We start from the raw sequence: 12218 nt of genomic DNA, 5'->3' as shown, positions 1-12218 counted from the left end.
CATTCTGTTTCTGTTGTGTGCTGCTATGCTAAATTTCTATTTTTTGTCTTATATTTTCCTGTGCTCTTTTAGCTGCTACTGTGCCCTGCTTACTGTATTTTAAAAAGCAAAAGAATAAATGAGCAAAGCAATTATGTTAATTTTCTTTTACAGATAATTTAAGTCTGTTTTCATGGGCACCCTCAGTCCAAGTCCTCCCAGTTCAATGTCAGGGATGCACAGGGTCTGCAGTTGATTTTCAATGTGACAGCTTACCTTTCACTGTTTTACACTAGATCATATTTATTCACTTACAGTCACACACACAATGGAGCTTAGGAACACGAGAACCCAAGTTCTCTGCCTATAAGGAGCTTCTCTGAGTGTAGCTCATTCCTAGTCTGGAAATTCTTCTGTCATGTTTCAAGGCAAGTGTGGACATGCTAAGAAATGACCTGTTCATTAATTTTGTTGTTATGGAAACATTATATCACATACTTATGTAAAGCTCCATGATCCAGCCCAACACTTTCCCAGGATATACATAAAATCTATTGCTCCTAAATTACAATCTATACTATATGTTACTGTTAATACTAAGTACTAAGTAAACTGGTGATATACTTGGTATTGAGTACTTGTTTATATAAACAGACATAAAATGCTAAGCTAAAATATGGTACAGAAGATTTATGGCTCGGTATATTTATATTTATTTATATTTATACCTGGCTATGACATTCAGGACTGAAAGCTGCTTTGTGTGAGTCAGTATGCAGTAGTGAATGTTAAGGGCTACATTACTGCTGTCAAGTTTATAGACGCTATACTTATACTAACTGTAAAAACACTGCCCCCACCCCTGGCATTGTGATGCCCGACAAAAAGAGAAAACACCATTTACCCAGTTATACCTTAAAATCTAAAACAAAAGCAATAAAACAATCTATTACATGTATTCATGAACATTATATAAAATGACATGCTTAAAATGTATATATGAAAACTTACCCCGTCTGACAGTGCCCGCCAACACACAGCACTGACAAATTCATTCGTGTCATCTTCTTTCCGGTCTTTGTCTAACACACTCTTAACTGTATCAAACTTAAAAGTTAGCAAAGTCTTAGAAAGTCCTTTATAGTATAGGTAGAGGGAGTTGTTCTCACTTCCTACAAAGAAATAAAGTAATTGTTTTAGAATGGAAAAACTTAGAATACATAAATATTTATTTGAGAGTCTCGCTATGTAGCATAGGCTGTCCTTTAACTCACAATTGTTTCCCTCTGCCTGTCAGATGCTAGGACCATAGGTGTCTGGCCACCATGGCCGGCCGGCTAGAATTCCGTCCTTTCTATCTGTCCCTCCCCACTCCGTGGCGGAAACTCAGTCTAAGTCCTTTAGCTACAGTGGACTTCATTTCTAGCCCCAGTTCCCAAACATGACATTTAGACAGTAATTGTTAGTTTTATTAAAGAGACTAATTATCTTTATATTTAAATCTGAAAGATAAGATCACATGAACAATTAATTTCGGAACCACTTGAGAAAGGGTACAAAAACTATTGTTTACTAATTTAAATATATAAGCACTGTTAAATGACTTAACAGTGTTGATAATTCTAAAACTGAAAAATTTTTTTAATATATACATAAAAAAATCAGTCATAGCAGAGCTCTGTGCATTAAAAAGTTGTTACTGAAACAAGAATCTTAAACTGCATTTGAAACTATTACCATGATGAGAGGAAAATGAAGGTTGTAGTACTTCAAAGGCCAATCTGAATAGCCCAAACTGACTCTCCACTTTCCACATAGCATCAACCTGACACACTTCAGGAGACTCTAAGGATAACTGTGCTGATATCTACTTTGGTGGTATTCAAGATCATACATTAGGAGAATAAGGGCAATATAGAATAAAGCAATATCATTTAAAAGTGTTGACAAAAGTTCACTTACTCTATGAGAACATTTGAATAATAGCAAAATGAATTTTTCTACTTCAGATTTAAATTTGCACAAATTCTAATATAATAAAAACTCATGAATTAGATTCATGTAAGCCAAACAGATCGCTAAATCAAAAAGATACTAGACAGGGTAAAAGGAGTATCAAGCTTCTGAAAAGATGTCTTCTTGAAATATAACTAACAGAAATTAATAGTTTCTATGGTTTACAACATACTTACAGAAAGTATGGCATATTTAGAATGACAAGCAAGCACTGAAATCTTTGACAATACTATGAATATGGGGCTCATATGCAGAAATGAAAACTAGTGCTCCCCAGGGTGATTAGAGAAGAAAAGGATACAGTTCTAGGCATCAAGGCTGCGATGCTACCTTCCTAGTGCACAGAACGCACTGAAAAGTGCCATGAGATGTATTTGTAAAGTTTGTTCAAAAATACAAGTTCACTTACCACAAGCTATATAATCTCCATTGGAAGCAAGGCCTACAAAGTTTTTTTCATTAATATGACCCTTGAAGGAACGTAGACAGTATGGTTTCCCCACATTCCACAGTTTTAGTTGGCTGTCTGTTGAGCTGAGATAAACACAAAGAGGAGCAAATTTTTGATTTCATGGCATGAAACTATCACAACTAGTTAATTTTAAAAAGCAATCTAATTTTGTGGTTAGAACTGTGGTGGCGCATCTGAGTCTTGTCCTCTTTGGCTCCAGTTTTAACAGAGAAATATGAGATGTAATAATCTACTTTATAGAATTAAATGAACCCAATCCTATACAAACTGAACTCGTTTAATACACTTTCAATAATGCCTGGGTAGACAGAAAGCAAGCATTAATGGCGCCAATACCACTGTCCCACCATCAATCAATAATGAGACTTTGCCCTGAGAGATGTGTTTCATTTCAGGGAAACCTTCATTCTTCTCATTGTGATTTATCTTTCAACTGGTGAGTTAGTAGTATAGTAGACATACATTATTTTCATGCTATGCCCTCCAGGTGAGGGGTATTGTTGGAAATACAACTACATGATGTAGTTTATTTTGCTGAAAGAATTTACCCAAAAGAATTTTTTTTGAATAAAGATTATTAGTAATTCTACTAGACAAAGGCAATTTTAGGACTGATATTTTGCAAACTGCTTTCCAATACTGAATTACTTGATTATACTTTTGTTAAGGCACTATATATTTATTAAGGGCTACATAATTAAATCTTTTTAATTACACTGATCATTGAACAGGACAGTATGATACAGGTTTTACCTACTTTATCACATTAAAGATTAAAAACTTAGTGCTATTATTAGCCCCATTTTGAAGATGAGAAAACTGAGGTTCAGTAGGTGACAACTGAATACTGCAAGATCCCAATGGTCTGAGTATTTCAGGTCTTTTAGAAATGTGCTTTGGGAGTTGGACATCAGAGATTAAGAGCACTGCCTGATCTTCCAGAGGTCCTGAGTTCAATTCCCAGGATCATACTGTGGCTCACAACCAAGGGATACAATGCCCTCTTTTGGTGTGCATGACTCATATACATAAACTAAATAAATAAATCTTTAAGAAAAAATTACAAGAAATGTGCTCTAATCTGTTTCATGTTGTTCATCCAGTGTTGCGATGAATGTTCTTTTATGTTTTCACTTACAGCGTACCTCATTTTTGGTTATTTACTGCCTATTATAGTTATTTTCAAGAAGGAGTACACTTTAGCTACAACTTAATTTAAGCTCATTAATTAACTACCCACATAACTCCCTTGGAGAGCTCAGTTATGAATATTTTTTGTCCTCTGCTGTCTTGCCAAATCACCAAATTCTTATTTAGAGCAACTGGTGAGAAGGTGAAGATATAAAGCAAAATTCAAGGCATTGGTATAAACAAGCTTCTAAGAGAGATAAGGAACCAAGTAAAAAAATAAGAAAGCTTGTAGCGAGAAATTATATATGGATTTACTAGATTATAAGATAGATAACCAAAATATGGAATTACCTGTATCATTATAAAAGTTCTGTAGTTTGGTTAAGTTACTTTATATCACTGACATTTTATTATTTAAAAATGGCAACTAAAAGGTTTTACAAAGGACATTTGCTGAGTATAAGCAGGCACACTTACAAAGTTCTCTTTAAAATAGATCTTAATGATAAACTGGTTTGGGTTATTATAAAAAAATCAAGAAGTCATTTAAAACCAATCATCAGTCTACTACTATAATGAAGGTAGGCTTACGTAGTAACACACTGGTTTACTTTAATCAAATAAATTATTTTTCTTTCTATCACACCAAACATACTGGTTACCTCTAGTGGTGGCTGAGTAAGGGAGATCATCTTAACATCCAAACAATATTCTGAATCATTGTAGTAATAGAAATCAAATTGGAAGTTCAAATATTAAATAAATTATAAATACAAGAGGGCCTAACAAAAAGTAACATTCACAAGTAATATAAAAATAAACAAAGCAGGTAAGATACATGTATTTCAATGGAAGACATGCAAATCTGTTGCTATTTGAGAAAGTAATCCAAGGTCCTTCTTTGCATAAACCTACAACATCAATGATGAGACTTCTGTATCCAGCTGACCCTCCAAGGAGAATACTCACGCAGAGACAATTTCTTCACCACTCACAAACTTGGCATAAGACACTGCTTTTCGGTGTCCCTTGAACACCATTATTGGCTGTTTAGTGTTACGAAGATCGTAGTAGTGGACACAGTGATCTAAAATAATAAAATTAAGAGATAAATGTACCAAGTGAAGAAAAGGAAGGCAAACGATTTAACTGGATTTGTTGTTTTCATCAGAGCAAGGGGGTGGCTGAGTAAGGGAGATCATCTTAACATTCAAACATTATTTTGAATCATTGTTTATGAAAACTGAGGTAAGGAATCCAGGAGAGAGATCATAGTATCTTGTTTTAGCCCAACAAAAGCAAGAAGACTATAAAACACAAAAGACAGCAACAGAAAGAAAAGAGAAACAGCTAGCTAAGGGTAGAGAGGAAAGAAAAAAAAAACTAGCTTGGGGCTTAAAACTTAATCCACCATCTGACAAGCCCAAGTCAGTGCTCATGCAATAAAACTATGGGTGAAGCTGGTCTGGTATCAATGATCTGCCTCTACCACCTCTTACTTGAGCCTAGATAGCACAAAGCTAAGCAAGACTCCAATCCCCTGAGGCTAAAGAAAAACCACACATTACCAGGCCACTAAAACCTAGAGCTTTTGTATCTTGGAGAAAACCACATTCTAAACTCACCCTGGTGCTGGGGTGGGGGTTGGGGGGAGGGATCTGTGGCCAGAGTAAAAGGAATTTGTATTCTGGCCAGCATCACCTGTGGCTGTCTTAGCTGTCTAGTCTCCGACTATACCAATACCAGAGCAGCAGACAGGCCACAATACCATGGTCCTATGTCTAGTCTCTGTTTATCAGATTGTGGGCTCTAAGGATGACTCATACTGAGATGTCTGCCATTCTGAACCCAATATCTAGCAGAACATGGACAACGCCATTATCACTAGAGATTAAAGAAAGTAGTAGTCAACTCACTGCATAGGAAACATGTGGTATAGTTTGTTCTTGATCATTGTAGAAGGAAAAAAAAATCAGTGTCTTTTAAGAGGCAAGTGGCTGAGGAAAAGGTAGCTGGGCCCACTTTAGCCTCAGGTAGAGGCTTACATGATAAACCACACTTTCTAGGTACTCTTAAATGTACTGTAAGCCTCAGATCTTTGTACAATTGGATTGCGTTGGTTGCCAGTTTGTGTGTTGTTGCCTGGATGCAGCATGGTGGTTAGTAATGGAATATGGGACACATGGACCAGAGGAAAAAAAGGTAGCACAACAGAGAATTGGAACTATTACTCTGCTTAAAATCACAACAAAATTATACAGAAAAAAGAAAAGTTGACCAGAGAAATTCCAGACCCTACAGGAAACAAGCTATCAAATTTCACTTATGAAAACAATCCAAATTAAAAGAAATTCATTGCATGAAATTAAATGGGGAAACATACAACATCAATAATAATGATCCCAGAACTATTAAATATTTGTAATTCTAACTAATTACTGTTAATTATTTTTATAATACATTGATTTTGCTGACCTAGAAAATGTGAATATTAATCCTTAAATGGAAAAGTAAAAAAATAATCAGAATTTATACCAGGAAGAAATATTTCAAGATGTGTATACCTAGCACGTACACAATAAGCTAAGCATCAACATGAGAATCCACTTGTAAGAGCTAACTTGTTCAAGATTACATTTCTGGTTAATGTGAAGAGAGAGTATATCAACAGGACATGACAGGCATATGGAAACAGAAGCACTGATGATGGTTAAAGCTTGAACACGTGTTCCTTTTCAACAGTTTTAATGTGCTCTGTACATGTTGTTAGCTTTTCAGGAACTTTCACATATTGAATTATAGGTATTTACTTTTAAAGTAAGAATTAAAGGGATAAAAAATAAAAACACAAAAAATTACAAGTAGGGCGAGAATGTGACTTATTCTGAAACTCATGGCTTCTGCACAATGAAAACCGCCACTCTGTGTACAAGCATAAAGCTGAATGACAAAAATACTCCAGATAACTCATTGTTATGACTAGAACATGTATCTTTAAAAAATACTACATTAACATGTACTCTGTGATAAATAATTGGCATGTTTATTCCCCTTCAGTGTTTTATGCATAACAGGAAATGACTACAGTCAAAGAACCTAATAGGCTTCTTAAAAATTTCCCTATCCTTTCAGTACAGCTGTTTAATAAATACTATTCTGTTAGTCTCTAAAACATTTAGCACACAACCAACAAAAATCCACAAGCCCCTCTCAATGTGTTAAAGATAGGTGACAGAATATCACAGTCAGGAAAAGCAGTAGATGAGAATGATGCACCTCTCAGTATATCATAACTTAATGATGAAAAGAAAAACTTACGATTTAAAAAGTAGCCAATTCATTTTCAAATGCACTTTTAGGCATGTTAAAACAAAAATCAAAATAAGATAAATTTACTTTAATTTCTTACCTGCACAGCCGAAAGCCAGATGGTACCTGGAAGAGGGGCTGAACTTCACACAGCACACATTAGCCTTTGCCTCAATGCTTGCCACAGAATTGTCTAAATTGGTGGACCACAGCTTCACTAAGGAAACAGTGATAAAATTAAAAACAATACACTAAGCAAATGTTTCTGTAAGTAACAAGTGTTACTCAAATATCTTTGCGTCAATATAAAACATTTTATTGGGACAAAAAAAATCGAGCTGAATGATAATGTGACAGAACAGTTCTTGAATCTGAGAGCTTACTTTCAATGTTAAAAATCAACAGATATGAACAGTGATTCCACAAAGATAGGTATCAAGGACTCAAAAGACAATGGTACAAAACACTATTCTGGAGCCAGATGGTAGGTCCATTATTTATATATGTGTGTGTGTGTGTGTGTGTCTGTGTATGTATGTGTGTGTATATATACATATAATTATACATTATATTATATGTATATATAATTATTTGTATATAATTAATCTTAATATTCTATAGCAAAGGTTAAGAGCACATTCTGATAAAAACCACACATTTCACATGTATGAGATATGTTAAGATAAAAAAAAAAATCTTAAAACTCTTCAAAACTCCAGTTGTGGATAGATCTGGGCTGATCTCAAACTTTGTCAATGAAGCAACTTCTTTAAATTGGAAAGTAGTCAATGGAAAAATGCATAACTGGCCAAACACTGAGAATAAGAATCAGTGCTCAGCACCAACTGGGACATGTATATTAACCCTCCGATGTGTACACCACAAGTGAGGAATATCTTAGGATCATCTTAGAAGAGTGAAACTGTAAGAGCCAAAAGGTGGGAAGAAGTGCTGCAAAATGCTGACTTGTGGACATGGCGTGCTATCACAATCACGTGGTTACCTGAACAAAACCCGTATCAGATTAAACTTGCCAAAATTCAGGCACAGATAAAATGAACAGAATAAATAAGTATTAAAAGTGTGTGGGGGTTTGCTATCCATTTTTACCCATTTTAAAAATCTGTTTCAATGTCTAATCCAGGAACAATTCTCATATCATGCGTACATGATGATAATTTTACTTTTACTTAAAGCTTCCTAAGTGACTCAAACATGTATTTGGGGTTGAAACCCTAGAAAACTTTAGGACACTTAAAAGACTACTGACAAAGTTACCTCTAAAGAGGAGTAACTACAAAGGGTCTCAACAAAGAACACTTCCATGAAAATGGATTTCATAATTTATACATGAAATCTCTAAGTAAAAATTATTTGTTACCAAAATATGTGAGAGACTCATCAGAGTAACAATTTTAAACAGAACAATTGGGTTTGGTTTATGTCTTTTTTAATAAGACAAATATTTGCTCAGTTAACACATGTAAACTTTATACAATTATTATGTCATTAGTTCCTTGTTTCTTATTTGAGACAACTTGCTATCAATGTATAACTGTGCTATGATGTCTGTATACTCATTTCGTAACTTGCAATTTAACAAAATAACTTTATTACAGGGCAGAGAACTTTCTAAGCACCTGCTGTTCTTGTAGAGGACCGGCATTTGATTCAACAAAAGAAAAAAAATGTTTATGTTAAAATAAGCAATCAATGTAAAGACATTTCTCAAGAGAACAAATACAAATGGGAAAGAGATACATGAAAAAAGGCTCAACATGGCTGACCAGAGAAATGCAAATAAAAACAATAATTTACTCTAATAAGAATGTTGGCTAGGCTGTGGAGAAAGGGGCTACTATGATCCAGTAATCCCATTACAAGGTAATCCACAAAAAAAAAAAAAAGAATGTAAAATGTATTTACTGAGAAGCCCGCATTCATATGTTTATTGCAACACTATTTATGATTGGCAAGATACAGAAATAAGCTGTTTGTCAACTGATGAATGGGTAAAATTATGAGATATATATATATATATATATGTGCGTGTGTGTATAAATATATCTCAAGACGTTGTTAAATGAAAAAAAGCTAGGTATAAGGAACCAAGTACTGTGTCCTAAAATTAAAAAGTTGGAAGTAAAATGATAGTAGCCTTGGGTAGGTAGGATAAGAAAATATAAAGGATTTATCAGTGGGTATTAAGTTATAGTGAGAAAAACAACTAAGAATTTTGTATTGTATATTTCAAATACTAGAAGGGATTCTGAATATTTTCATCGCAATAAAATAATAAATGTATGAGGAGATATGATAGAGTATCTTGAGTTAAATATTACACCCAATGCACACATTTTAAAGCACCACAAGGTACCCTATGAATATGTACAATTTGTATTCCTTTATGAATCACTTAAAGCACCACCACACTTGCAGATTACACTAAAAGTGGGCTTGTATGAAGTTACACTCTAGCAAGCCAACAAACATGCGGAACAATTACTGTAATTCCACAATCTCACTAATCGTCTTGAAAATCTCTTACAAACAAGTGTTATACAAACAACTGTTATATATTAGAGCTAGTAACAAATACAAAGAAGCATACAAGTAGCCATGAACTAACAGAATGATAGTCAAATTAAAAGTATACCAGGTTTTAAAATGCAATCATAATTATTAGCATTAGGGGATGAATATAGCTAAGTCATTATAATTTTATATATAATTATAAACATTACTCAAGCAAGTCACAGTAATAATAACCATGAGTATAATTTTCATTATGGGAGATTATTTAAAAAAAGCAGTAGATGCCAAAACCATAAAGATAACTAAAGTTAAAAATATTGTGAAAATCAACTAAGGACTGATGAAATGGCTCAGAGGTTAAGAGTACCTGGACACTCTTCCAGATGACCCAGGTTCGACCCCCAGCTCCCACTCTGCAGTAGCTCACAAGAGCCTATAACTCCATTTACACCCTCTTTGGACCTCTGAGAATACTATACGCGTATAGTGCACTTTCATGCAGGTAAAACACCAACAGACAAAAATAAGAGTAAGTAAAAGACTTTAAAACAAACAAAAATCCCAAGCATCAATTTGACTATAGATACAACTTAGAAAAGTAAGAACTAGAATGTATTTTCATGATGACTATAAAGTGAACGCGTGTATCAACTGTGCTTCTCTAAAAGATACATAAGCTCCTAATATAATACTTGTGAATGTTACTTGCAGTCTTTAGAAAGATGACACTTCGTACTGTAGTCAAGATGAAAGCACACTGACTTAGGATGTCCTCATATACACAAGTAGACAGAGGTACAGAGAGGAAGGCTACATGGAGAACGCAAGAATGAAGCAATACTGCTATAAGAAATCCAAAGCAAACAACTACTAGGCTACAAAACCAGCAATAAATTGTTCTTCTTGGAGCTTTCAGAAAGAACATGGCCCATTCAATATCTTTACTTTAGATCTGTGGTCTCCAGTCTAATGAGCAAAATTTTCTGTTGTTTAAAGCAAGTCAGTTTGTGGTATACTTTCTTACAGCAGCCTTTGAAAACTAGAACAACAGATAAAATTTAAAAAAATTAAAATCAACTCAATATTCTAAAGCTATCTCTCCAGAAACTATGTTCCTGTGTCACTTGGGGGAGGGAGGGGGGAGACCATAACACTAACAAGTGTAGAAGAAATTGGGTGACTTAAATCCAATGGTCCTCAAAATATACAGATAGTATATAATCCACTAAGGATACCTTTGTAAAAGTGTGTAATAATTTCACTTAACTTAAAAAAATTCTTTCTTCAGCAATAAGTAATGAAAATTCCCCTTTGAAGGGCAAACTGACATTAAAACACAGCATCAGAACCTCTAGCCTTTCCACTTTGCAGGGATGCAGATCAATGCATTTTTTAACCCTTATCAGAGAAGTAGACCCACAACTAAACAAGGTTCAAGAACAGGAGCTATCAGAATACTCAGGCCTAATAGGGCAGAGGGGGAAGAAAGACTGAGAGACAGAGGTGGTAAATAAATACAAGAAAACACAGTCCTCAGACATAACCAAGAAGCCGCACATACGAAGTCACAAAGCAGTTATGACTGTATGTACAAGCCCTATACAAACACCAGCATGGAGACACAAGGAGGACAAAATGCCTCACCCCTAGAGTAAGAGCCATAGGTAACTGACACTTGCTGAGAAAGTCAGAGTAGGTTTCGTTGATAAGAGTGTTGCCACTGGTAGGTAGACTGAGCTCCAGCAGAAAGTCCTATGTCCTATGAACATACTAGCAGCACATGTTGGGACTTAATGTGGAAAAAAGAGAGAAGTCAGACAGTTGGGTGTGAAAGAAGTGGAGGCATATCTGGAAGAAGAGCAGGGGAGGAATATAGCTAAAAGTCATGAAATTCTCAAAAGAACTAATAAAAATTAATTTTAAAAAGACAGCATCTTCTTCAAAGAGAAGATCCAAAGCAATTAAGTTAAAAAAATAAAACCAACCCAACTGTATTTACTTACATATGCTCTACTTTAGTTCTAATAAAGAATATAAAAATGACTGCAGGGAAAATAATGTAACAATGAAAAAGAACAAAAACCAAATTCATTATTAGTTCTATCTAGTTGGTTTTAAGAAATCTGCTAAGTAACATTAAATATTCTATACAAGTTTTATTTCTTTTGTTACTAGGTAAAGAAATGGTTTTCTTTAGCAAAATAATAAATTTTTAAAAATATAATTACCCTACAAAATGAAGGTTATTATCTAGTAACTTAAAATATTTGTACTTATTATTCCCTAAATTTGTTTTTCAAATGGTAGTTTTTTAATAAAAAACTCAGAATACACTTTGTATTTATAAAATAAATAAAAAAAACTCATGAATAAAACTGACAATGCTGTTTCCAAAAATTATCACAAAACCTAGTATCTCAAGAGATAGAGGAATTATTCTGAAAAAAATCCAGGGATTCTGTAATCAGTAGAACAAGTTCACACTCCTGATTTGTATTTTCCACAGCTGGTTTTGCTGTGCTGCAGTGGAGGGCAGGGTTTACACTATTCACTATCTGGACCTTCACTGAAATGAAAAAGCTGAAAATCAATGACAAAGCACTGTCAATCTAAGGAGATCACAAATGAGGGTTAAAAAGGTCCCATGTAATTTACAGACCTGTTTTGTTTTCCCAAGTAGTATCTATAAAGCAAAATATATATATATATATATATATATATATATATATACACACACACACACACACACACACACATACACACACACACAAACACA

At 34.2% G+C, this 12218-nt stretch overlaps 1 protein-coding gene across 4 annotated transcripts in view; it reads right to left on the bottom strand.

Annotated features, from left to right (window-relative positions):
* Cop1 (COP1 E3 ubiquitin ligase) overlaps nt 1–12218 on the bottom strand; it is a 118581-nt gene that overhangs the window by 19020 nt on the left and 87343 nt on the right. For all 4 annotated transcript variants that reach the window (XM_028758829.1, XM_028758837.1, XM_028758845.1 and 1 more), the window contains 4 exons: nt 7008–7124; nt 4568–4685; nt 2405–2529; nt 991–1151 (listed from right to left, as the gene is read on the bottom strand). In XM_028758829.1, the coding sequence (XP_028614662.1) occupies nt 991–1151; nt 2405–2529; nt 4568–4685; nt 7008–7124 (521 nt within the window). The remainder of the gene's footprint in view (nt 1–990; nt 1152–2404; nt 2530–4567; nt 4686–7007; nt 7125–12218) is intronic.

This window comes from Grammomys surdaster, unplaced genomic scaffold, assembly GCF_004785775.1.
Source record: "Grammomys surdaster isolate TR1022 unplaced genomic scaffold, NIH_TR_1.0 130, whole genome shotgun sequence".
NCBI lineage: Eukaryota > Metazoa > Chordata > Mammalia > Rodentia > Muridae > Grammomys > Grammomys surdaster.
This window is presented reverse-complemented; position numbering and strand designations above follow the sequence as displayed.